The 26,049-nt window shown below is 47.9% G+C and overlaps 1 protein-coding gene across 8 annotated transcripts in view; it reads right to left on the bottom strand.

Moving 5' to 3' along the window:
* The window catches only part of gli2a (GLI family zinc finger 2a), a 564,217-nt gene that overhangs the window by 78,615 nt on the left and 459,553 nt on the right, over positions 1-26,049 (bottom strand). For all 8 annotated transcript variants that reach the window (XM_072470222.1, XM_072470208.1, XM_072470205.1 and 5 more), the window contains one exon: positions 24,713-24,904. In XM_072470222.1, coding sequence (XP_072326323.1) covers positions 24,713-24,904 — 192 coding nt within the window. The remainder of the gene's footprint in view (positions 1-24,712; positions 24,905-26,049) is intronic.

Here is a 26,049-nt window from a genome sequence, read left to right as displayed (position 1 = left end):
CAAAAGGATGGGGGCGAGCACACGCCTTTCCCTGTTTTCGTTCACTGCGATTTATCCTCATGGAAGCTCTGCATTGCCTTGTACGCTCTGGGGCACCAAAAGCATTTCACGCAGATTGGCTTCAGACAAGTTGGATTGCAAATAGGAAAAGAATTTGCCGTGTTGACAGAGAAACTTTGGAAGTCACTCAAAAAGCAGTCAGAGTGCCGTGAGAGGCCAAAACACACACATGTGCAAATGCCATGGTAAACTGAAAAATCAAGGCACGTGTTTACCTACACCATCGACTGTCGCCTGCACTTTTCGACTTCAGAGAATGGAAGCTAGAAAACAATTTCCTGCCTTCATCATTTTCTAAATTTCCGCTGAGGGGGTCTGCTGGATTAATTTTAATCAGGGGTGCACTCGTAAAATACTTCACACATTGAACCAATTACGAGTTTCCAAACACCCAGGGTTCTCGAATCTAAGGGTGTGAGGTCAAACATCATAAGATTGCAACAAGGGCAGAAACAATGCAGAAAAAATAAACTGGGTGAGACAGAACGCTCGTCGCTTGATCTGGTTCTGTCACAGGTGGCGAGGTGATCAAATATCAAGGCTCCAGTTCAGCATTGTTCACGTGTGATGTATAATCCCACACTTTTAAATAAATTAATAGGATATAAAGAGAGAAGCAGGGAAGGAATGTGGAATGGAGCCATGAACACATTTACAAGGTGATAATATATTCAAATACTTCATAAACCATAAGTGCAATTTAAAATGCATCCTGGGATTCGCTATCTGGGATCTTTTAGCTGTTTTTAATTGTTCTGGCTTTATGTCAATGCTGGTTTCTGCTGTAAAATAGTTTTTAGGCTGCTACTACCTCCACTATGTATGTGCGCACTCGCTTGTGTATTGTTGTTTAAGTGTCACAACACTCGCACAAGAGGATCAGGGCCTGCTGCACTATTGGGGGATGATCTGGAATTCACCAGCAGAAGCAACAGGTCCAAATACATATAACAGATTAAGTCGTACAAGGCTCCACTCACAATGGGAACATGTATCGGAGAATCGTGAAGGGAAGCTATTGGAAGTGAATCGCGTCACTCCAGAAAGTTTTAGTTATTAAGAAAACCGGGAGAGCAGAAAATCAGAGGCATTAACCTCTGAACCCAGTTCTCAAAGCCAAGGCCGTGCGCTCGGGAGCGGGACTTAGCAAAGTTTACTATCGGATCTAATTTTTCCTCAGTTCAGCGAGGGCATCGGCTTTCAAGCTGCCGTGAGTGGTGCCAAGCACAGTCCAGTAAAGCAATCGGACGTCTGCTGTCACTTTAGGCCCTGCATGATGCCCTGTAACTCCGCTCATTGGGCCACTGCCCTGTCCAATTGTCTGCAGTGGAGACTTTGGGCTGCAAGTCGTCTTGATGAAGTAAAAAGTAGTCAATGCCGGGAATGGGAAATTAAAACAACAATGTTACATTTTTGGCAGGTGGTCTGCCAGGATTTGAAGGAAAAAGGAGGAATTGTCATTTTGGACGTGTTCTGCTGAAGGACTTGGCCCACATATGGAACGCTCTTTTCGACTTTCTGGTGCTAATGGAGTTGCTGCACTTTTTGAGCCATTTAATTTTGTGCTCTTTACATCGAGCATTACGTTTTCTTGTTTGAGACACGTAATATAGATCCACAGCATTGATCAATACAGACTTACACCATACACTCAACAGCATAGACCCACAAAATGGACTCACAGTTTAGGCTCACAACACAGACCTAAACTGCATACTCATAATATTTACCCAGAGTACTTAAACTATAACTCACAATGTAGGCCCACAGTACAGAAATATATTTAAGCCTCACAAGAGAGACTACTGGGTATAAATTTGTCATTAGCGGTAGTGCAAAATGAGCATTATTGGGTTGGTCACCTGTTATTTGCAGCTCTGATATTTAGTTCTACTGAGGCTTTAGAGAGGGTGCAGAAGAGATTCACCAGAATGCTGCCTGGTATGGAGGGCATTAGCTATGAGGAGCGGGTGAATAAACTTGGTTTGTTCTCACTGGAACGAAGGAGGTTGAGGGGAGACCTGATAGAGGTCTACAAAATTATGAGGGGCATAGACAGAGTGGATAGTCAGAGGCTTTTCCCCAGGGTAGAGGGGTCAATTACTAGGGGGCATAGGTTTAAGGTGAGAGGGGCAAGGTTTAGAGTAGATGTACGAGGCAAGTTTTTTACGCAGAGGGTAGTGGGTGCCTGGAACTCGCTACCGGAGGAGGTGGTGGAAGCAGGAACGATAGTGACATTTAAGGGGCATCTTGACAAATACATGAATAGGATGGGAATAGAGGGATACGGACCCAGGAAGTGTAGAAGATTGTAGTTTAGTCGGGCAGCATGGTCGGCACGGGCTTGGAGGGCCGAAGGGCCTGTTCCTGTGCTGCACATTTCTTTGTTCTTTGTTCTTGTTCTTTGCAGTCAATCGAATTAATCATCAGGTGCGGTGTATAATAGGCAGTTATTCATGAAGGCCCGGCCTTGCCCCTCACCTGAGGTGTGGTGATCCTCGGGTTAAACCACCACCAGCCAGCTCTCCCCCTCAAAGGGGAAGGCAGCCTATGGTCATCTGGGGCTTTGGCAACTTTACCGTTTTACCTTATAATCGGCGAGCAGTCCTATAATGGCCATTTTGCACCATCGAACAAAACAGATTTCTACCCCCAAGAGGTTTAACAAACTCAAATGGAGTAATCTTAAATGAAGTGAAATAAAACACAAGATGAAACAATGTACGTTTTGAGTAATCAAGCCAACTTCAGACTTCTGCTTTTGTTTGTTTAAACAATGATCTGTGTAGCTATCGCAGCTCTTTTGATTCAGGTCATGTTCCAGTGTTGCGGACACATTCAGACTCAGGTTGACTTACCTTTAGAAATAGAATTGGCATATTAAATCTGGGGAAAGATTTCGAAAGCATTTTTGGTGCCATAAATTTACTTCATTGACACACTACTTGTTTCAAAAGAGCTTGATGAGAGTCAACCAATCATTAAGTTTGCTGGGATATTTGCTGACGCTCTCTGAAGTCACTGATGTGTCAAATGACCTTAAGAAGATCCAAATACGGTGCCTGTTTTTCAAAGGAAGCAATGCCATCGACTCATTTAGAGCAATACATTTGGTCTGTTCGAATCAGCCAGTTGCTTGTGAAGTGCAAAGAGATTCTACAGGTGTTCCTCTGCTTTGTACTTCCTGTGTCCTGTTCCCACTCTTCCCAGGGGCTGCCTGATCTCCCTTTAGAGCCAGCTGACAACCCATGGCTTGGATCTGTACGCCTGGGCTTCACGTGGATTCTTCGCTGAACCACCATACCAAGATAGGCATCGTGCTAATTCGGAAATGGTATGCCCCACCCACTGCGTGGCTTTGCACGTTCAAAGTCCATTGAAGATAATGTGCCTTGGGCAGACAAGGCAGCACAGCACTAAACTCCCCCACTTCTGCAGTTCATAAAGGGTGAAGACCAACAAATCTGGAGCAATTGGAATGGGCTGATTGAAAAAATACTCAACGCCCACTCGTTGTTTGTGCTTCCTGACAAGACCAAAAGGAAGAGACGGACGATCCAACAAACTGAGATGAGGTTACTTCTGATCAGACTCATGCCTGGAAAAAAAACACTGATACAATCCAGATGCCTCAAACAACAAGAGCACATTAAAGAGGCAAGCATTTTTGTTTTTGGAATATATTAGCGCTTAGAAACCATCTGAAAGGAAAGTCCAGATTTACAGCAGAAACCCTCCCCCAGCAAGAGGGTCAGGAAAGAACCTCAAAGCTCTGATCTGTGTATGTGTGAAGAAAGGAAGGTGTTCTCAGAACGCTGAGTGTTAAACGCACACTATGAATAAGTGAATATTATGCATTGAATGAACAGAACTTGCACACTTTAAATGCACCCTCTCCACCACCCTGTGCATTACATTTCATGATAGCTATAATGATAATAATCTTTATTGTCACAAGCAGGCTTTCATTAACACTGCAATGAAGTTACTGTGAAAACCCCCTAGTCGCCACATTCCGGCGCCTGTTCGGGTACACGGAGGGAGAATTCAGAATGTTCAATTCACCTAACAAACATGTCTTTTAGGAACTTGAGGGAGGAAACCGGAGCACCCGGAGAAAACCCACGCAGACACGAGGAGAACATGCAGACTCCGCACAGTGACCCAAGCCAGGAATCCAACTTGGGACCCTGCCGCTGTGAAGCAACAGTGCTAACTACTGTGCAACCGTGCCGCCCTGCGACTGTGCCACCCCAAAATGATCATTGGAGAATGTGGGCTTATTATGTCATCCAATTTCCCAAAACAACTGGTACTTAATATCTCAGTGAAGGTTTGCCACTCATTACAGCATTAACCGTACTGGGTGGTGATTAGGACATGCCAAATGCTGACCAGGGTGAAGAAAAATAACATTTGGCCTAGATTATTTCAGCCATGCACTGTCTGATCATGCAGTGATGGTGGCGAGGGGGCAGTCAAGACATTCCGAACCTTACATATTCACATATTACTCGCTGATGTCTCAACGGGCAAAAAACCATCCGATCCATGCAGCTCACGAAGGCTGCAAGTTAAATCCCTGGTCTGCATCGAGTTGGGAGTCTTTAGCCAGGAAAGTGTGAGGGTTGTTGCAGTTGGCCTCAGTGCCTCTGAGAAAGGGTATTGAAAAGTTAGTACGGACTGTGTACATGTGACATCGATGAGAAATGTCATTCAGCTTCTGAATAGATGGTGCATCTAGAATTAACAAGGGGGTGAAAGGTTATCGGGGGTAGGCACGAATGTGGGGTTGAGGTTACAATCAGATCAGCCATGAGCTTATTGAATGCCGGGGCAGGCTCGAGGGGCTGATTGGCCTACTCCTGCTTATGTCACGTTCAACCCTCAATATCAGTATCTAACTGTTGTGTCTTATCTGATTCCAGGTTCTTTGCCTCAGCGATTATGTCAGTCGGGTATCACCAGTCTCACAAATGGCTGCCCACGATGCCTGGGATTCCCTCATTATTGCAAAGTTTGGGTACGTTCCAGAAGTCCATCCATCTGGCACCCACCGGGCAGCACGATAGCACAATGGTTAGCACTGTTGCTTCATCGCGCCAGGGACCCGCATTCGATTCCCGGCTTGGGTCACTGTCTGTGCAGGGTCTGCACGTTCTCCCCGTGTCTGCGTGGGTTTCCTCCGGGTGCTCCGGGTTTCCTCCCACAAGTCCCGAAAGACGTGCTCGTTAGGTGAATTGGACATTCTGAATTCTCCCTCCGTGTACCCGAACAGGCGCCGGAGTGTCACAGTAACTTCATTGCAGCGTTAATGTAAGCCTACTTGTGACACTAATAAAGATTATTATTATTACATGCCCACGTCTGGTGAAAAGTTAAAGCAGAGTAGTTTGAAGTGATACCTTTTGGAGGAAGAATGCTATAGATTTTAAAGAGGTGTAGGCAGAGAGAGATATCACAGAATCATAGATTTTACAGTGCCGAAGGAGGCCATTCGGCCCATCAAGTCTGCAACATCCCTTGGAAAGAGCACCCAACCCAAGCCCACACCTCCACCCTATCCCCGTAACTCAGTAACCCCACCCAACGTTTTGGACACTAAGGGCAATTTATCACGGCCAATCCACCTAACCCGTACATCTTTGGACTGTGGGAGGAAACCGGGGCACCCGGAGGAACCCCACGCGGACACGGGGTGAACGTGCAGACTCCACACAGACAGTGACCCAAGCCGGGAATCGAATCTGGGACCCTGGAGCTGTGAAGCAACTGTGCTAACCTCTATGTTGCCGTCCTGCCCTAGCCCTATGATTGGATAGCACAACATGTTGACATAACTGTACAAAAGGCCTATAGAATCCTTGGGTTTATTAATAGAAGAATATGGGACAAATAAAAAAGGAAATTTAGTCAGCAAATACTAGCTAAGGCTAAGCTGGAGTATGTGCTCAATTCGAGACATCACACGTTAGGAAGGGTGTGAAGATTTTAGAGAGCATGCAGTTGCGTAGTTAGGTGGGAGAAGCTGGGGCGGTTGTTGAAGAGAAGGTTGAGGGAAGAATCATGAGGGGCCTGGATTAGTAGATCGGGAGAAACTGGGCGGGATTCTGTGATCCTGAGGCTAAGTGTTGACGCCGTCGGAAACGCCGTCGTGTTTCTCGACGGCGTCAACACGGCCTCAGGATCAGCAATTCTGGCCCCTACAGGGGGCCAGCACGGCACTGGAGCAGTTCACACCGCTCCAGCTGCTGATCCCGGCGTGAACTGGGCACTGTGGGACTGCACATGTGCAGTAGCACCAGCGCCAACGCGCGCATGCGCAGTGGCTTCCTTCAACGTGCCGGCCCCGAGGCAAGGAAAGGACGAAAGTAGGCCGCCAGCCAGAGAGGTCGGCCCACCGATCGGTGGGCCCCGATCGCGGGCCAGGCCACATCGGAGGCCCCCCCCACCCCGGGGTCGGACACCCCCTCCCACTGACCGCCCCCCTGACCCTTCCACGCCAAGTTCCCGCCGGCTGAGAGCAGGTGTGGACGGCGCCAGCGGGACTCGGCGTTTTTACGACGGCCGCTCGGCCCATCTCGGGCCGAGAATTGGCGGGCGGGCCGAGTAGATTGGCCCCGACTGGCGCCGCACCAACCACGCCGGCACCAATGGCACCGAATCTCCACTCTGCGGGGTATCGCATGCCGACTTCAGGGCGGCGTGGCGCGATTCGCGCCGGTCGCGGGGATTCTCCAGCCTGGCTCCGGGCTGAGAGAATCCCGCCCACTGTTCCCATGGGTGAAAGGATCAAGAAACAAAGGACTTCAATTGAAGATGATTGGCAACGGAAACCACTCGGATGGGAGAAAACAATATTATTTTGTGCAGTGAATGGTTAGGATCTGGATTGCACTGCCTGACAGTGCGGTGGAGGCAGATTCAATCATGACTTACTAAAGAGAATTTGATCATCATCTGAACAGGAAGAATTTGCAGGGTTACAGGGAACAGGCCAGAGAGTGGCACTAGGTGAATTACTCCTGCAGAGAGTTAGCACAGACCACGATAAGGAAAATGGTCTCTTTCTGTGCTGTAAGGGGAGGGGGGTGTTTTAGGGCAAGGGGAGTAGGGTGTTGTGGGATGAGGGGCGGTGGTTGTTATGAGGTGAGGGGAGGGGGGTGTTGTGGGGAAAGGGGAGGAAGATGTTGTGGGGCAAGGGGGGGGTTGTGGGGTGCATGGTGGGGGTGTTGTGGGGCGAGGGGACGGGGGTGTTTTGGGGTGAGGGGAGGGGGGTGTTGGGGGGGGCGAGGGGAGGGTGGTGTTGTGGGTCAACAGCAATGGCACTCCGTTGGCTCTGAATTGTAACCCTCCCTTCCCAATGCTGGACACTCAGGGGTGGGATCTGACTATATAAGACACGAGGTACTCACACTCCGCCTCTTTCCACTGATGAACATCTAGAGAGTCAGCCAAGGGTGTTGTTACAATCTCACACCTCCACCACGTGGCTAAGAGTTAGTCTGGTTCAGTCAGACAGAGTAACCACACTTAAGTTAGCAGAGAGTCGAACTCACAGAGAACTGTGCTAACTGTGCTATTAGTTCAATAAACCTGATTGAACTAACTTCAACGTCTGATCTAAGCTGCATCCAGTTGCAGCCAGTGTTAGACCAGTGTACCTAACACAACATGATACCAGGAGACTACTAATTTTAAGGTCCGTTAAGGTCCGTTCCGTGATGACCAGCAAATGTATCCCGGCACCATGGAGAAGATTCAGGCTCCTCACCAGCTCAGGATCTCCGGCAATCTCAGTGCCATCTGGCAGATATTCAAGCAAAAGTTTCTGCTGTACAGCGAAGCCTCAGACCTCGAGGGTGCGTCTGATGCAAGAAAGATCGCGCTTTTCCTCTCAACAGCGGGTGATCAAGCCATCGAACTCTTCAACTCGTTTAACTTCACCGAAGGCCAGGACAAGACAAAGTTTCGGACCGTCCTGGACAAGTTTGAGTCACTGTGAAGTGGACACCAATGAAATCTTCGAGCGCTACATATTCAAACAACGTCTTCAAGGTAAAGATGAATCTTTCAATGCCTTCTTAACTAGCCTCCACCTGCTAGCGCTGTCCTACAACTTTGGTGATATTGCTGACTCCATGATCAGAGACCAAATCGAGTTTGGAGTTTACTCTGATCCTCAGAGAGGGCAGCTCTTAAAAATCAAGCATATGACCCTGCCAGTCGCGATTGAAACATGTACAGTGCATGAGCACGCAAAAAATCGGTATTCCCTACACAAATCGGCTGAAAATGAGAAACGTGCCTCCCACGAGGTAGTGAGTATGCAGGCCATCTCCCGGATGCAGCGCCTCAGCATTGAAGACAGCGGCCATCTCGTGTGCTTTTGCCGGAGCCCCACTATGGACACTATGCAGCCTTGTGCAGGTCTGCACCACCAGTCAGGGGCCAGCGCTCCCAATTCCGAAGACGCGCGTCCAGAATGTGCAAGGGCGATTACAGGATTCTGATCCTGGCAGTACAATGGATCCAGAGAACAAGTGCCTGGAGTCTACCTACCAAGTGGGCATCATTACCACACGTGAACATGCCACACCTAACTCATTTCGCATTCAGTCCATCCTCGCTGTGGATTCGGAGGACGAATGGTATGCGGTGATGCAGGTCAACTGCTGCTCCATCCAGTTCACGCTGGACACAGGTGCTTCTGCCAACCTCCTCTCACAGGCAGACTTCAAACGCATCAAGAAGACCCCCAAGGTCCTTCCAGCAGCCTGCAGGCTCATGGACTACAATGGAAATGCCATCACGGCACTGGGGTCCTGCCATCTGCTCGTCTCCAACCGGAGTACCCATGCACGGCTAAGATTTAAAATTGTCAAGCCGGACAGGCCATCGCTACTGGGCGCGCATGCCTGCAAAAAGCTAAACCTGGTGCAGCGGGTTTATTCAACGACTTCTTCCAATGTGGATCTTCAACCTGGCATTGATGACATCCTCGCTCAGTATCCAGGTGTGATTGACGGGATGGGCACTTTGCCATATCGGTACAAGATCCTACTGCGATCTGATGCCAAGCCAGTGGTCCATGCACCACGCCGGGTCCCGGCTCCGCTGAAGGAGCACCTGAAGGAACAGCTCAAGGAGCTGCAGCAGCAGGGGATCATTTCCAGGGTAAGCGAACCGACTGACTGGGTCAGCTCGATGGTGGTGGTTAAAAAACCCTCTGGAGACCTGCGCATCTGCATTGATCCCAAGGATCTCAACCAGAATATAATGCGTGAACACTACCCCATCCTGAAGCAGGAGGAACTCACCAGTGAGATGGCACATGCACGGTTTTTCACGAAGTTCGATGCGTCACATGGATTCTGGCAAATCCAACTGGATGAGTCCATCAGAAGGCTCTGCACCTTCAACACACCGTTTGGCAGGTACTGCTATAACCGTATGCCGTTCGTCATCGTCTCGGTATCGGAGATATTTCATCGCACCGTGGAGGGCATCGAAGGGATTCGTGTGTACATGGACGACGTCATCATATGGCCCATTATCCCTGAGGAGCATGTTTCCCGTCTCCAGTAGGTATTCCGCCGTGTTCACGCCAATGGCCTGAAGCTGAACAGGGCCAAATGTTGCTTTGGCATGATGACACTCAAGTTCCTAGGAGACCAGATCTCTCAGCAGGGCGTGTGCCCCAACACAGACAAGGTCAAGGCCATCGCAGCCATGAAGGTCCCGGAAGACAAGAAGGCGGTATTGTGCTTCCTGGCATGGTCAATTTTCTGGGCAAGTTCATCCCAAACATGGCCTCACACATCACGGCCTTACGAAACTTAGTGAAGAAGTCCACTGCCTTTGAGTGGAAGGCAGCCCATCAGGCAGAGTGGTTGGAGCTGAAAGCCAAGCTCACCACTGCACCAGTCTTGGCATTTTTCGACCTAGACAGGGAAACGAAAATCTCGATAGATGCGAGCCAGGATGGCATCGGTGCAGTCCTGCTACAATGCGATGAAACTTCATCCTGGGCACTGGTTGCCTACGCATCAAGGGCAATGACGCCCACCGAACAAAGGTATGCACAAATCGAGAAGGAATGCCTGGGCCTTCTCACTGACATTCTCAAGTTTCACGACTATGTCTACGGCCTGCCAACATTCACAGTCGAGACGGATCACAGGCCCCTGGTCCACATTATCCACAAGGACCTTAATGACATGACGCCTCGGTTGCAGCGCATCCTCCTCAAACTCAGAAGGTGCGACTTTGACCTGGTCTACACGCCTGGCAAGGAGCTCATCATTGCCGAGACACTGTCCCGCTCCATCACCGTGCCTAGTGAACCACTGAACGTCATCCAGCAAATTGAGTCACAGGCTGAGTCACAGGTGCAGCTGTGTGCTAGCACCCTCCCGGCATCTGATGAGAAGGCGATTCGTATCCGTGAGGAGACAGCCACACTTAAATTAGCAGAGAGTCGAACTCACAGAGAACTGTGCTAACTGTGCTATTAGTTCAATAAACCTGATTGAACTAACCTCAAGGCCTGGGGTATCTTTCTGATCTACGCTGCATCCAGTTGCAGCCAGTGTTAGACCAGTGTACCTAACTCGACAGGGAGAGGATAGATGATTCCACCCCATAACTTTAGGGAACTCAGTAATGTCCTGAATTGTACAATGCACGACTGCACATCCTAAACATCTTGACCTCACATTGCTGCTGTGAAAGCAGAGTTTAGGGAAATGGTATGCGATTAGAAGGCTCCAGTTGATGAGCAAGCGCTGGCATAGGCCCAATGGATCAAGTGGCCTCTTTCTATGTTGCAGCTTTAATGATTCATGGATACAAAGTGGCAGTGTGTGCTCAACCTAACTTCAACCATCTTAAACAAGGATGTGAGCTGGACCATTGCCAAGCAGTGAGCGCGACACTTGATTCAGAGCATCCATTTCCAGTCCATCTCGTCTCCGCCCATTGTTTCAATAATATTCCACACTGAAAGCACTTCATTAAGTGTTTCAACAAAAAAAAAGAATAAATTGAAGCTGGGGAAGTCTCTCCAGTAGTTCTGTGGATGCGAGCAGAGGGCTCTGTTTATGTCTTGTATGTTCAGTCGGGGGCAGCAGAGGCAAGGGGCAAACAGGAATGATGCCTGTGTCTATGTATTTACATTGTGTTTCCATCGCATGTCCTGTTTTTTTTCATGTATGGAATGGACTGTCTGGATTGTACTCCGAACAATAATTATCACTCGGTACATGTGACAATAAAACAAACCCAATCCTCAAACCGCCACCACCAGCGTGAGGGTTTCAGCCAGCATCATAGAATTTACAGTGCAGAAAAGGAGGTCATTCGGCCCATCGGGTCTGCACCGGCTCTTGGAAAGAGCATCCCACTTAAACCCTCACCTCCACCCTGTCCCCTTAAACCAGTAACACCACATAACCTAAGGGCAATTTAACATGGCCAATCCACCTAACCTGCACATCTTTGGACGGTGGGAGGAAACCGGAGCACCCGGAGGAAACCCACGCACACACGGGGAGAACGTGCAGACTCCGCACAGACAGTGACACAAGCCGGGAATCGAACCCGAGACCCTAGAGCTGTGCAGTAACTGTGCTTACCACTCTGCTACCGTGCTGCCCTGTATCCTTTATCTATTCCACCTATTAAAGTGCACATTGTGAAACACCCATTCGCCTGTCCCAATCACACTCTCCTCTACCCCCCAAACTTCACCACACATCATTTTCTAACTATCCCTGTGTGCATTGTCTCCCATTATTGTTTCTGCTGCCACATAACTGTCTCCCACTTTATTTGTCCTTGACATGCTGCCTACTCATTGTGCATCAGTACATACCTTTCTAATCACACCTGCCCCTCTCTATACCACAGGCTGAATTTTTTTGTTTCTTTGACAAACTGCCGACTCTGGCATGAAAAGCGGGGTAGCCCGCCAGCTGCAATGTCAGATTTTCCCGCCGTATGTTTGACACTTGGCCAAAAGGAAATCCTGGAGGCGGGTCCCAGGAAGGTACACTGGCGGGGTGGGCTCTGAATGAACCTGCCCTGCCAGCAACGTCGGCCTTCCAGAGATCGGGGCGCTCTTTTTAAAAGGCCGTCCCGATCTTAAAAATAAAATAAGAGAAAGGCCCCCTCATCCAAGGACATGGCAACACATACCCCACACACCCCCTCCAAGGAAATCCCCCCTCCACCCCGCAGACACGAGGAACTGAAAACAGGGGAGGAATATTCCCTACCCCCCCTCCCCACATATCTACCCCGGTGATCATAGAATCATAGAATTTATAGTGCAGAAGGAGGCCATTTGGCCCATCAAGTTTGCACCTGCCCTTGGAAAGAGCATCCTATTTAGGCCTATGCCTCCACCCTATCCCAGTAACCCCACCTAACCTTTTGGACACCATGCTGGCGTACCAAGCCATGGAACAAGGCTGTGACACCCATGAACAACAAATTGTTGCTATTTGTAGTGGAGAAACACAAACAAGTTAAAGCCATCTGAGGCCAGTGAACCTCACGTTGGCAGTGGGTAAATTATTGGAGAGAATTCTCAGGGACAGGATTTACACCCAGTTGGAAACAAATGGACTCATAAGCGATAGACAGCATGGTTTTGTGAAGGGGAGGTCGTGCCTCACTAACTTGATCGAGTTTTTTGAGGAGGTGACAAAGATGATTAATGAGTGGAGAGTGGTGGATGTTGTTTATATGGACTTCAGTAAAGCCTTTGACAACGTGCCTCATGGCAGACTGGTACAAAAGGTGAAGTCACACGGGATCAGAGGTGAGGTGGTAAGATGGATACAGAACTGGCTCGGTCACAGAAGGCAAAAGGGTAGCAGTAGAAGGGTGTTTTTCTGAATGGAAGGTTGAGACTAGTGGTGTTCCACAGGGATCTGTGCTTGGGCCTCTGTTGTTTGTAGTATACATAAACGATTTGGAGAAAAATGTATCCGGTCTGATTAGTACGTTTGCACATGACACCAAGGTTGGTGGAGTGGCAGATAGTGTTGAGATTAAAACAAAAAAATTCTCAGCTACTTCTTGTGACTCTATTGCGGCCTCAGCTTTAAAACTGTAGACGTTTACAGCACAGAGGGGGGCCATTTGGCCCACTGTTTATGTAATAATAATAATAATAATAATAATAATAATAATAATCGCTTGTCACAAGTAGGCTTCAATGAAGTTACTGTGAAAAACCCCTAGTCGCCACATTCCAGCGCCTGTTCGGGGAGGCTGGAACGGGAATTGAACCCGCGCTGCTGGTCTTGTTCTGCATTACAAGCCAGCTGTCTTAGCCCACTGTGCTAAACCAGCCCCAAATGTGCTAGCATTTCTGTCACTGCCATCCCATCCTGACCAGCTCTCTCTCTTTCTTTCCCTCAAATATTTATCCAACTGTCCCTTAAAAATATTAACAATCAGAGATCCCCGTGGCAAATCATTCCAAGCCCCAACAACCCTTCTAAACTCTCTCCTCATTCTCTTTGTGATCATCTTAAACTGATTATCCCTGCTCATTGAATTCTCATTCAGTGTGGTCTTTCCCCACTCATTCTTTCGAAACACTTCTTAATTTTCATGTAGTATATTGCCCGGGTCATGTCTTTGGCTCCTTTCTCTTCCAGACTTCCTGGTCTGTGTTTCCTTCTGTATCTTAGTCTGCTTGTGTCTCCTGGCTATTGTTAGTAGTTTCTCTCTTTTCCATAGTAAGACTCACTGCTCCCAATGTAACTGCACAACCTTGCTCTCTGCTTTCAACAAAACTCAGCATCATGTTACTGACAATTGGCAGCAGACTGGATTCAGACTTTGGCTGGAGCTCTCCGTCCCGTGACACCGGCGAGATTCTCCGGTCTCGCGGCAACGAATGGAGTTTTGGCTGACCGCCAAATCCTCCCTTCTCGCTGGCAGTGGTGACGGGGCGAACTCGGATCGAAGAATCCCAGCTTTTATTTCCAAGATCGGGGGCGGGATTCTGTGATCCTGAGGCTAAGTGTTGACGCCGTTGGAAACGCCGTTGTGTTTCTCGACGGCGTCAACATGGCCTCAGGATCAGCAATTCTGGCCCCTACAGGGGGCCAGCACGGCACTGGAGCGGTTCACGCTGCTCCAGCTGCTGATCCCGGTGTCAACTGGGCGCTGCGGGATCCGCGCATGCGCGGTGGCACCGGTGCCAATGTACGCATGCGCAGTGGCACCAGTGCCAATGTACGCATGCGCAGTGGCTCCCTTCTCTGCATGCGGCCCCGATGCAACATGGCGTAGGGCTAAAGGGGCCGGCACGTAAGAAAGGAGACCCCCAGCCCGAGAGGCCGGCCAGCCAATCGGTGGGCCCCGATCTCGGAACAGGCCATAACGGAGCCCCCCCCCCCCCCCCCCCCCCACACACACACACACACAGGCCGCCCCCGGGCCCTTCCACGCCAAGATCCTGCCGGCTAAGAGCAGATTAGAACGGCGCCGGCAAGACTCGGAATTTTTGCTACGTCCACTCGGCCCATCTCGGGTCGAGAATTGGCGGGGGGGGGGCACCGTAGAGCGACCCCCGACCGGCACCGCGCCGACCATGCCGCCGTCGGGGTGGCGTGGCGCGATTCGCGCCGGTCGCGGGGATTCTCCGGTCCGGCCCCGGGCTGAGAGAATCTCACTCTCTGCTTTCTCATACGGGAGTTTGATTCAGATGCAGCAGGAGGTTTCCATATTCATTCTTGGCATGAGTGTCATTGGCAATGCCAGCGTTTATTGCCCCTCCTTAATTGCCCCCGAGAATATGCCGATGAGCCGCCTTTTTGAACTGCTGCAGTCCACCTGATGTCGGTAAATCCACAGCCATGTCCATGTGGGCGGCATGGTAGCACAGGGGTTAGCACTGTTGTTTCGCAGCACCAGGGTCCGAGGTTCAATTCCCGGCTTGGGTGAACGTCTGCACGTTCTCCCCGTGTCTGCGTGGGTTTCTTCCGGGTGCTCCGGTTTCCTCCCACAAGTCCCGAAAGGCGTGCTTGTTATGTGAATTGGACATTCTGCATTCTCCCTCAGTGTACCCGAACAGGCGCCGGAGTGTGGCGTCTAGGGGATTTTCACAGTAACTTCATTGCCGTGTTAATGTTAGCCTATTTGTGGCACTAAAGATTATTATTATTTGACTTTCCTCAAGAGGTTTAACACAACTGAGCGGCTTGCTTGGCCAGGTTAACAGACAACCACATTGCTGAGAGTCTAGATTCACGTCCAGGTCGGACCAGGTAAGGACGGAAGATTTCCTCCCCTGAAGGGTATTAAGTGAACCGGATGGGTTTTTACCAACAATCGTGTAGTTTCATGACCTTGCGTTGCTATGGCGTGTTCTAAACCTCAGGATGTCGCAAAGCCGATGCAATTTTGACTGTACTGACTGTTATATTGGAGGAAAACGTGTCAGCCAAGTTTTGCATAGCAAGGTCCCACAAACAGCAATGTGATAATGAGCACATAATTTGTTTAAGTGATGTTGGTTGAGGGATAAATATTTGCCCGGGCATTGTGCTTTTTGACCAAGCTTTGGAAAATAACACAAAGAAAATGAATCAATCGTCTTTAAATAAGCTATAAAATGCCTTGTGCACAGAAGTTGCACCTTACCATATTGCGATAGTGCTGAACAGTTTAGAAGCTGTACATTGAAATATTCTGCAAGCATTTTTACCCTGACCAACACTGATTGTCCGACTCCACTGAAAATGCCTTAAGCTGGAGACGGGGCAAGCTTTGGATTGAAGTGTACAAACCAAAGTATCGGTGGTGTTAAAACAAGTGGTTACATCTCACTTCTAAGCATTATAAAGCTTACTTTGGCTCAAGCAGATGGTGCACAATTACTTCAGACCTAGCTGTAGGCCTGGGACTCATTTTTCCTCATAGCTCTTGTGCGTACAATTATTCAAAGAAAGCTAGCACTCAGTTTAGGATAAGGTGGGGGATTCTTTGACTCCAGTTCTACAACTTAATAACCCGAGGGAATGAAAACTATTTGGGCTGACATTTTAAGGTCACAAATGCAATGTTACCCGATCTCTGAAGCCTCAATATCACGCCTAGCAAAACACATGCGTCTAGATAAATGGGCCTTCAGAACACCAAGGCATTGGGCTGAATTTTCAAGGCCTTCCCGCCGGTGAGAATTTCCAGTCCCGCCACGGTGGATTCTCTGGCGGCGCAGTCTGCGAGAAGCGCTAATGGCCATTGACCTCGGTGGGACCGGAAAATCCTGCCTGTGGCCTACAGTGAGTCGCCTCTGTTACTGGAAAATGTGCCATGGGTGGGCCAGAAAATCCCACTCATTGCTTCTGCATTTGATTTTAATGTCAGCTGTCATGATATGCAGACATGCAGATAATGATATACAGACAGGCACAGACAGGCAGCTAATGAACACAGAGAACAGGACATGACCAATGAGCAGGCAGGACACTCAGGGGTGGGATCTCACTATAAAAGGCACGAGGCACTCACACTCCGCCTCTTTCCACTGATGAACATCTACAGAGTGAGTCAGGGTGTATTTACAGTATCACACCTCCAGCACGTGGCTAAGAGCTAGTCTGGTTCAGTCAGACAGAGTAACCACACTTAAGTTAGCAGAGAGTCGAACTCATAGAGAACTGTGCTACTGGATCAATAAATCAGATCGAACTAACTTCAAGGTCTGGAGTATCTTTTGGTTAAAGCTGCATCCAGTTGCAGCCTGTGTTATCCCAGAGTACATAACACGACATCAGCATGAAGCAATGGAGAGCAGCTCCCTCATGTTTGGTCGTGGCTTCAATCCCACTCCAAGAGACCTTATCATGTAATCCATGCTGACCCCCAAGTGCAGTATCTGGGGGATGCTGCATTGTTGGAGATACCATCCTTCGGGTGAGGTTTTAAACCAAGACTTTGTCTGGCCTCTCAGATGAACAGATTCAATACCGCTGTTGTGAACTATTATGTCCTGGCCAATAGTTCTCCTTCAACCAACAACACCAAAACACATTACCTGGTTACTGTCTCATTATTGTTTTTGAAACCTTGCTGTGTCCAAATGAATTGCCGCACTTCTTACAACAATGACTTCATTGACTGTAACGTGCTTTCAGATGATATAAAAATGAAATTCTTTCTTTAACTTTTGCAGTCTGTTCAAAGTCGCTCATTGTTGGTGCGTAACCCTCGGCAAAATCGTCTGGTGAGAGTTTTGATTTTGAAATCAGATTCTTCTGCCTTTTTTTCCCATGAAGGCTCACTTCCCTTTTCATCCTATCCACAGCTGAATTAGTAAATCTGGAAGAGACCAGTGACAGAGCATCCCCATAATCTCCAGCCATGATGGTCAAATTGTAAACTCTTTCCAAACACATCACAATCTTGATGGAACTCAACAAAAGATTTTCAATCTCCACAAAATTTGAATCAGGCAGCACAGCTATCTGAAAGTGCATTGGCAGCACTGAATGCTGGAAGTTGTTCTTTTAACGATATCTGCGTGTGTGGGATTGAAAGCCTGTTCACTAATGTATTTCAAATTTGGAACCACTTAAGTAAAAAAAAAATGCACAAGGAGAGGCTCTGTGCGTGGGAGTATATTTCTGACTGATGTGTTTGGGAGTAGCAATTATTTTTTCCATCCCTCCGATGTTCTTCCTTGGTTTCCTGACAATACTGAGGTTTACTGGCATATGGTCACACGGGTGCCAGATACCTTCTGGTACCTCACTCAAGTGGCTGGACAGCAGACGTGAATTTAGACAATGGAATGTCTGCACGGAGGAAGGAAACCACAATTGAGACCTGTCCCATCCTTTGCCAACAAGAGATTCTAGAGCAATGCAGGGGGGGGGATCAGTGTCAAAGATGCCTTCACTCAATTGATAAGATTTGTTGATGTTTTTTTCAGTTGAAGTGAGAACAAGAGATGCCAACACATCACCCTGTCATCCTGAGTTACGTCTGGGTGGGGGTGGGGCAGCTCCCGATTGCTATTCAAAGCCTATTAAGATCACCTAATTCAGTCCACACCGACGATTAAACCTAGAACAGCCCTGATCTCTATGCCCTAGTTCCTGGAGGGAAACCCTAGCGATCACTCAATAGTTCACAAGTCAACCTCTATCAGCCATTACAAAGGAGTCGGAACAGCAGATGAGGAAGGGGATCAAGGCCTGAGCGAGAGATTAGGAGAAATGTACCAGAAATGAGGGACTGCAGTCATGCGGAGAGACTAGAGATGCTGTTCTCGAAGTTAGAGGGAGATTTAACTGTCAAATGCAAAACTCTTGAGGGGTTTTGATGGAGTAAGCAGTAACAAACTGGAAGGAGGTTTTGTAGTGAAGATTTAAGATCTGTGGCTAAGGTGGGAGATGGGGAGAAATGTTTTGTACAGCGATTTTTTTATGACCTGGAACACAATGGTAAAAGCAGTGGCGGAAACAGATTGTTTGAAAATAGACATTTTGCAGGGCAATGGGGAAAGAAAAGGGAATTGGACCAATTGGCTAGGTCATACATAGAACATACAGTGCAGAAGGAGGCCATTCGGCCCACCGAGTCTGCACCAACCCACTTAAGCCCACACCTCCACCCTATCCCCGTAACCCAATAACCCCTCCTAACCTTTTTGATCACGGAGGGCAATTTATCATGGCCAATCCACTTAACCTGCACGTCTTTGGACTGTGGGAGGAAACCGGAGCACCCGGAGGAAACCCACGCAGACACGGGGAGAACGTGCAGACTCCGCACAGACAGTGACCCAGCGGGGAATCGTACCTGGGACCTTAGCGCTGTGAAGCCACAGTGCTATCCACTTGTGCTATCGTGCTGCCCTCTGGCCTTTTGCATACAAAATGGCAATAACCGTACCAGTTGAGGTTAGTCATGAAGACCCCAACTTCTCAACCCTTGTCCCATGCCTGAGGTCGGAGGTCAAATCCCATCAGTCAGCTCTCAGTAGCCTATGGTCCTCTGGGACTGTGGCGTCATTTAATATATTTACCTGGCTTGTTACTGTAGCTATTCTACACACTAGCTAATCATTTTTTTCAATAATCCTTCAGGAATAGCAGCACAATTGTTAATTCTTCAGTGTCAATGACATCAACCGTCAACAACTCAGTGTGCACTGACAGCTGCCGTTGCCACAAACTGGGCACCTAAGCTGAGTAAAACCACCTCATAAAATTAAAAGTGCATTTTAATGCAAAGAATAACAATGTTCTCCCTTCGAAGCAAAAATGTATATTTGATGTCAGAATTTCCGGCTTTGCGGTCAGTGATGTCATCTGGACCCCCACCAAAGTACATCCCGATCTCATAGTGACTGCATTTGTTTACCATGCCACTAATTTACAGATAATGCTCTCAAATCCCTGGAGTGGCTTTGAAAATTAAAGAAAAAAGACAGACCTCCAAAGGATGTCACTGTCTGGGCTGCGGAACGGGCTTCTTTCAGAAGACCTCTAGAGGGTCATAGCATCATAGAATTTACAGTGCAGAAGGAGGCCATTCGGCCCATCGAATCGGCACCAGCTCTTGGAAAGAGCACCCTACTCCTCCAGCCCACTCCTCCACCCTATCCCCGTAACCCAGTAACCCCAGCTAACCCTTTTATTGGACACTAAGGGCAATTTGTCATGGCCAATCCACCTAACCTGCACGTCTTTGGACTGTGGCAGGAAACCGGAGCACCCGGAGGAAACCCACGCAGACATGGGGAGAACGTGCAGACTCCGCACAGACAGTGGCCCAGCAGGGAATCGAACCTGGGACCCTGGAGCTGTGAAGTAACTGTGCTAACCACACTGCCTTAATTTTTAAGAGGTAGATCTAGTATTTACTGTGTCTGACAGAATATGGGCAGGTGCCCTTACCTCTATTATTATAATGGTGAATGTCTGAACTTTTTTATTAAAACAGCTAATATAAAACTTCTTATAAAAATAGCATTGTGAATATTCTGTCAAAGCATCAGCTGCCATGGTGACCAATAGACGATCAGCTCAGGGGAAGGTTGTTCCGAGATCCCATCTTGCCTCGGCATTCCCCGATGCAGGAACAACGCCCTGCTTGAAACCAGGAGTCAGAGGAAGAACAGTGAAGGTGTGTTTTCAACTACTCTCCTGTGCTGCTCCTTCAGCCAGAAACTTGTTGAGTGCGGAACATCCTGGAGAATCTAATCCCTTCGGTGTTCCTAATGCGAGCCAGGAAAAGATGAGATAAAGACCAGATGGATAGTGCTAATTGCTCCTTTCATTGTTTGAACTCTGACCTATGACCCACAACGTGGCAAGCAAGGGCTATGTAAAACGCAGATAATCTGAATTTGAACTATCCAACCAAACGCATACCAAAATTCTGTTTCTTGATGAATATTGAGTTGAGGGACTTTAATCTGGCGATTTGACTCTTCCCATTAGAGACATCTTACATCGGTATCAAGCACGCCCAGGTCAGGTATAATACAGCCAAGTGCACTGTAAAATGCCCAGTATGTTGCCCCAGCAGCCCACCTTAACCCCAAGTCTCAGAAACTCATCCCTCATGGCCCTAATGTGACACTGATTTTCTCATTTCCCAAATCCAGCCATTGCATAGCCCTTCTGTGAACTTCATTCAAAACCAGGCTACTGGCTTCTTCAATGTGAAATGCTGACCTTTTGCCCATAACTTGGCAGGCAAGACGTATGCAAAGATAAAACTGTTAATTTTTTAACCTATTCAAATTTGAGACATTGCGGGATTTTCCACACAACTGCAAGCATAGCATGCCCCCCCCCCATCTACATCAATGGCTCAGAAGTTGAGATGGTCGATAGCATTAAGTTCCTGGAGGTCACCACCACCAACAATCTGTCCTGGTCCACTCACATTGATGCAACAGTCAAGAAAGCCCAAAAATATCTCTACTTCCTACGGAAACTAAAGATATTTGGCATGTCTGCATCGACTCTCACAAACATCTACAGATTGCCATAGCGAGCATCCTATCCGGCTGCATCACAGCCTGGTATGGCAACTGCTCGGTCCAAGATCGCAAGAAACTGCAGAGTGTGGTGAACTCAGCCCAACGCATCAGACAAGCTTGCCACCCCCACATTGATTCTGTATACACCTCCCGCTGCCTCAGGAAGGGAGGCAGCATCGTCAGAGACCCCTCCCACCCCGGCTTTGCCTTCTTCCAGACCCTTCCATCAGGCAGAAGGTACAGAAGTCTGAAGACCCGCAAATCCAGACATAGGAGCAGCTTCTTCCCCACAGCCTTTTGTAGCCAACCCTCAAAATGTTAAAAATGGCTGTTCTCTCTCCTTCCCCTCACCACCCCCAATCAAATTCTCTCTCCTCCTGTTGCAAAGTTATTGACAGGCAGAAGTATGGTTCCCAGACAATCACCCAGCCACCATTAGCACACACAAATGATGATTATTTCCATGCAATCCTAAATACTGAGTGTGTGCAGTGTATTTCAGTGTGTGAAGGGTTTCAATGTTGAGTCTAACTGTATACCTCACCTGAGGTCCATTCATGCACTGAGGTCGGCAAATATGGATCATACAAAGAACTTCAATTTATACAGTGTTTTTCACCACAGGACCTCCCAACGTGTGTTACAGCCAATTAAACACTTTTTGAAGTGCAGCCATTGTAGTAATGTACAAAATCAGGATTAACCATACTGTTTTTCTTTCCCCCCCTCCCTAGCCTGAGGATATTAAGACAAGTTGTGGCGTCCCAACTGCTGATGATTTCAGCTAACTCATCAGCGACCAGAGATCAGAGTTAACATTGTCCTGGTCAGCGTGGCTAATCTACACCTATCCATCTACACCTCTCGCTGCCTGGGGAAAGCGGGCAACGCAATCAAAGACCCCTCTACACCCGGCTTATTCACTCTTCCAACTTCTTCCATCGGGCAGGAGATACAAAAGTCTGAGAACACGCACAAACAGATTCCAAAACAGCTTCTTCCTCGCTGTTACCAGACTCGTAAACAACCCTCTTATGGATTGACCTGATTAATACTACACTTCTGTACGCTTCACCCAATGCCGGTGTCTAGGTATTTACATTGTATACCTTGTGTTGCCCTATTATGTATTTCCTTTTCTTTTCATGTACTAAATGATCTGTTTGAGCTGCACGCAGAAAAATACTTTTCACTGCACCTCGTTACACGTGACAATAAACAAATCCATCCATCCGTCCATACAAGTACCACACTGGGTACTAAGTCCTAACCCAGATGGTTCAGGGGGCACTTTGAGGTGCCTAGTGTAATATAGACAATTGTAAACAGTGCGACTGCATGTAGCCCTGACCCTTCAGAAATAGGAAGCAACTGGCCCACACATTTACTCAGTACTTTGGAAAGGTCCTTTATAAAGTCAATAAGACAACAGTGCTGGTAAAGGTAAAGTCACCATAGTCCCAGATCATAGAATTTACAGTGCAGAAGGAGGCCATTCGGCCCATCGAGTCTGCACCAGCCCTTACAAAGAGTACCCTACTCAAGCCCACGTCTCTACCTTATCCCCGTAAACCAGTAACCCCACTTAACCTTTTTGGACACTAAGGGCAATTTAGCATGGCCAATCCACCTAACCGGCACATCTTTGGACTTGGAGGAGGAAACCGGAGCACCCGGAGGAAACCTACGCAGACACGGGGAGAACGTGCAGACTCCTCACAGACAGTGACCCAGCCGAGAATCGATCCTGCGACCCTGGAGCTGTGAAGCAACTGTGCTAAACACTATGCTACCGTGCTGCCCCATAGATGACCATAGGCTGCTTTCCTCTTTGAGGTGGGAGAGCTGATTGGCGGTGTTTTAACCTGAGGATCACCACACCTCAGACGAGGGGCAAGGTTGAGAAGGCGGGTCTTCATGAATAACCTGGTAACAGTCAGCTGGTCGAGCGAGAGAAACAGTTCATGTTTCGGGTCAATGACCTTTGAGGAGGAGTTCTGATGTCAGATCACCAACTTGAAACCTTAACTTGGTTTTGTTTTTCTTAACAGATGCTGCCAGACCTGCTGGGTGTTTCCAGCGTTTTCTGTTTCTAGTTCCTTCCTGGCATCCACAGTATTTTCCTTCAATGAATTGTCAAGTTAGGGCACACTGAAAGGGTACAGCACCTTCCCAACAGCACCCTCTCTCGCTCTCTCTTTCACTAAAACCCTCCCTACTCTCCTGCAGGGATGGTAGCAATGGAAAAGACTGATGAATTAGAAATCAAACCACGGACACTATGAACATATTCCAGTGAGGGCTGGACACAGGGTATCCACATGTCCAGCACATTTTACAAAATACGGATTGTCTGGAATCTGCGAGTTAACCAGAATCTGGAAGCCTGTGGCTGCTAGCTGCGACACGGTATGATTTCAGTCTGAGCTGCACACATTCTGTACAGCACACATCCTTTAAACAAAAAAATTAAAGACAAGGAGCATGTCTGTGCATCGTTCCTCCTTCGAGCACTCTGCTGTACTAGAAATGCGAGGGAAGAAAACCAGAAGAATGTGCAACGTCCAGCATTACTCAGGTTGGCTGGGGGTGGGGGGGTTGCGGCCGCGGTGGCTGCCAGTAACTCTTGCCTCCATTCATTAAACATCCAGGCTAAAGAGTTAGCAGTCCTATCCAGTTCACCTCCAAGGCAGCCTTTTCACTGCACACATATCCTCAGGGCTGTTAGAATCAGAAGAATGCCATCTTCAACTTCAGTGGAAGAAATACAATTTGTTCTCAAATTCTGGGCGATTAGCAAGTCCAGACCCAGATGGTTCGGGGAGGGGGGGGGGGGGGGGGGGGGCACGTTGTTGTGCCTGGAGTAATACAGTCAGTTGTAAACAGTGAGGCTGCACGTGTCCCTGGCCCTTCAGAAATAGGAAGCGACTGGCCCACGGGGCGGGGTTATCTTTATCTTTACCGCTTTTTCTGTTATTAGGAAATGCTAGTTGCTGAGTTACCATTCACCACACAAAGTGAAGGAAGTTTTCAAACCAAACCACAATATATACAGATGTCTATCAAAAGGACTGAGTGTCTTTGTTCTGGAATAACTGCATTCTTGCTAGGATTTGTGCTAACCTGTAATAAATTAAAATCTGTACAAAAATACAACTTCAAAGTAAATGGCACAAAAATTGACACTAGCATATGCACAGGTAAGTTTTTTTTAAAAAATCAAACTCGTTTTCTTCACATTTTTCTGGGATTTGTGAACAAATCCTTGAACTTGAAGAGTGTTTCTGTCAATTGAAAAATGGTTAGAAATATTTTTCTTTGCTTTTAGGAAAAAAAGAAGCGTAGAAAACAATTTTATTCTGATACGTAAAATTTGCAGATTAAAATAAGACGAAAAAAGAGAGGCACAAGTGTAATTGGACCTTCACGCACAAGGGATCTCTCATTGTTTACACTGCAGGGCAGACCTGTAGCTCTCAAAGGGTTAATACCAGTAATCAAAACCGCACACTTTTCAAAATGACTTTCCTTCAGAAACTTTGCGGTGAATCTCCTGCACTGGATGGCAGAGAGCGTCCTGACCCGTGAGATAAAAGAATGAAAATGAGGAAGTCCTTCAGTACTTACTGTCCACGGGGTTGATGTAATCTGTGATGTGTGCCGCCGCGCCTGTTCCGCTAGTTTGCATGAGGATGTCACCATATGGACTTCGATGGGTGGCCATTAGGGTCATTTGATGGTAGTACTCAGCTGGATTAGCTCCTGGTGGGGGAGGGGGCAGGCCGAACAGACCCCTGTCCTTCAAGTGCTCGTGAGGAACTGCAGGGCAGAAAACAAGATACCCGTTCCCAAAGTTGTAAAAAACCTTTGTGATTTTTCTGCACTGACGTCAGACATCCCTCTGCTACCCATATGGAAGCTATCGCTGCTGTTCAGTGACGGTAGTTTGGGCGTGTTTGTGTAGAACAGAGCTGAGCGAGCTGGGGCCTCCACATTCCAGTGTTTCCTCAAAGTCATAAACAAACCCTGGCAGCACCAAATGATCTCAAGCACGAAGAGAGAGAAGGAAAGAAAATCACAGCAGGAAAGATAGGAACACTTGGAAACATGGCAGCTCCATATCTAAAGACAGCAAGGGAATTTTTGATTTTCAAAACCAACGCAAGCTTGCACACACGTGCACAGTCACAGCTATACTGGTGCACATATGCCCACTCGGTTACACTCTGCTACACTCGCTGGTGCATGCCCACAATATACAGATTAGTTTTTAAAACTTACTTGTTAAAGGCATACTGTGGGTGGTGCTCCTTGCTTCAGTGTCTAGTTTAGAATCTCATTTGGATAAGAGGCTAAATAGCTCACCCCCGAGGGATTGAAGCCGCTTTCCTATGGAATTCCCACCTCCGACAAGACACAACAGGATTCCAGTGTTTTCACTCATTTCGAAAAGCTCACGGGTTCCGGTGGGCCTGGCTCATTTCTCTTGGATGTGGTTACATGATCTTAACCCTTACATTGTTGTCTGACTAACCACAGTCTAATTGTGTATTCACAGATAATGATTAAACTCTGGAGTTGCATTATCAATGGAGCAAAGTTTGCACTGGAAACTTGAGAAGATAACTTTACCAATGCACAGACACAGAATATTACATTGGACACTCGAGGAGCATTCAAGGGGTTAAACTTCACTTTCACTAACTTTATTTTCTGCTCAGCATAAGTAATTCTGCTATCATAGAACCACTGAACCCCTACAGTGCAGAAGGAGGCCATTCAGCCCATCAAGTCTGCACCGACCTATTCCACCCAAGCTCACTTCCCTGCTCTATTTATAATAATAATCTTTATTGTCACAAGTAGGCTTACATTAACACTGCAATGAAGTTACTGTGAAAATCCCCTAGTCATCACACTCCAGCGCACTGAGGGAGAATTCAGAATGTCCAAATTACTTAACA

The sequence above is a fragment of the Scyliorhinus torazame genome, chromosome 2 (genome assembly GCF_047496885.1).
Source record: "Scyliorhinus torazame isolate Kashiwa2021f chromosome 2, sScyTor2.1, whole genome shotgun sequence".
NCBI classification, from domain to species: domain Eukaryota; kingdom Metazoa; phylum Chordata; class Chondrichthyes; order Carcharhiniformes; family Scyliorhinidae; genus Scyliorhinus; species Scyliorhinus torazame.
The sequence above is the reverse complement of the archived record's forward strand: the minus strand, read 5'-3'. Positions and strand labels throughout refer to the sequence as shown.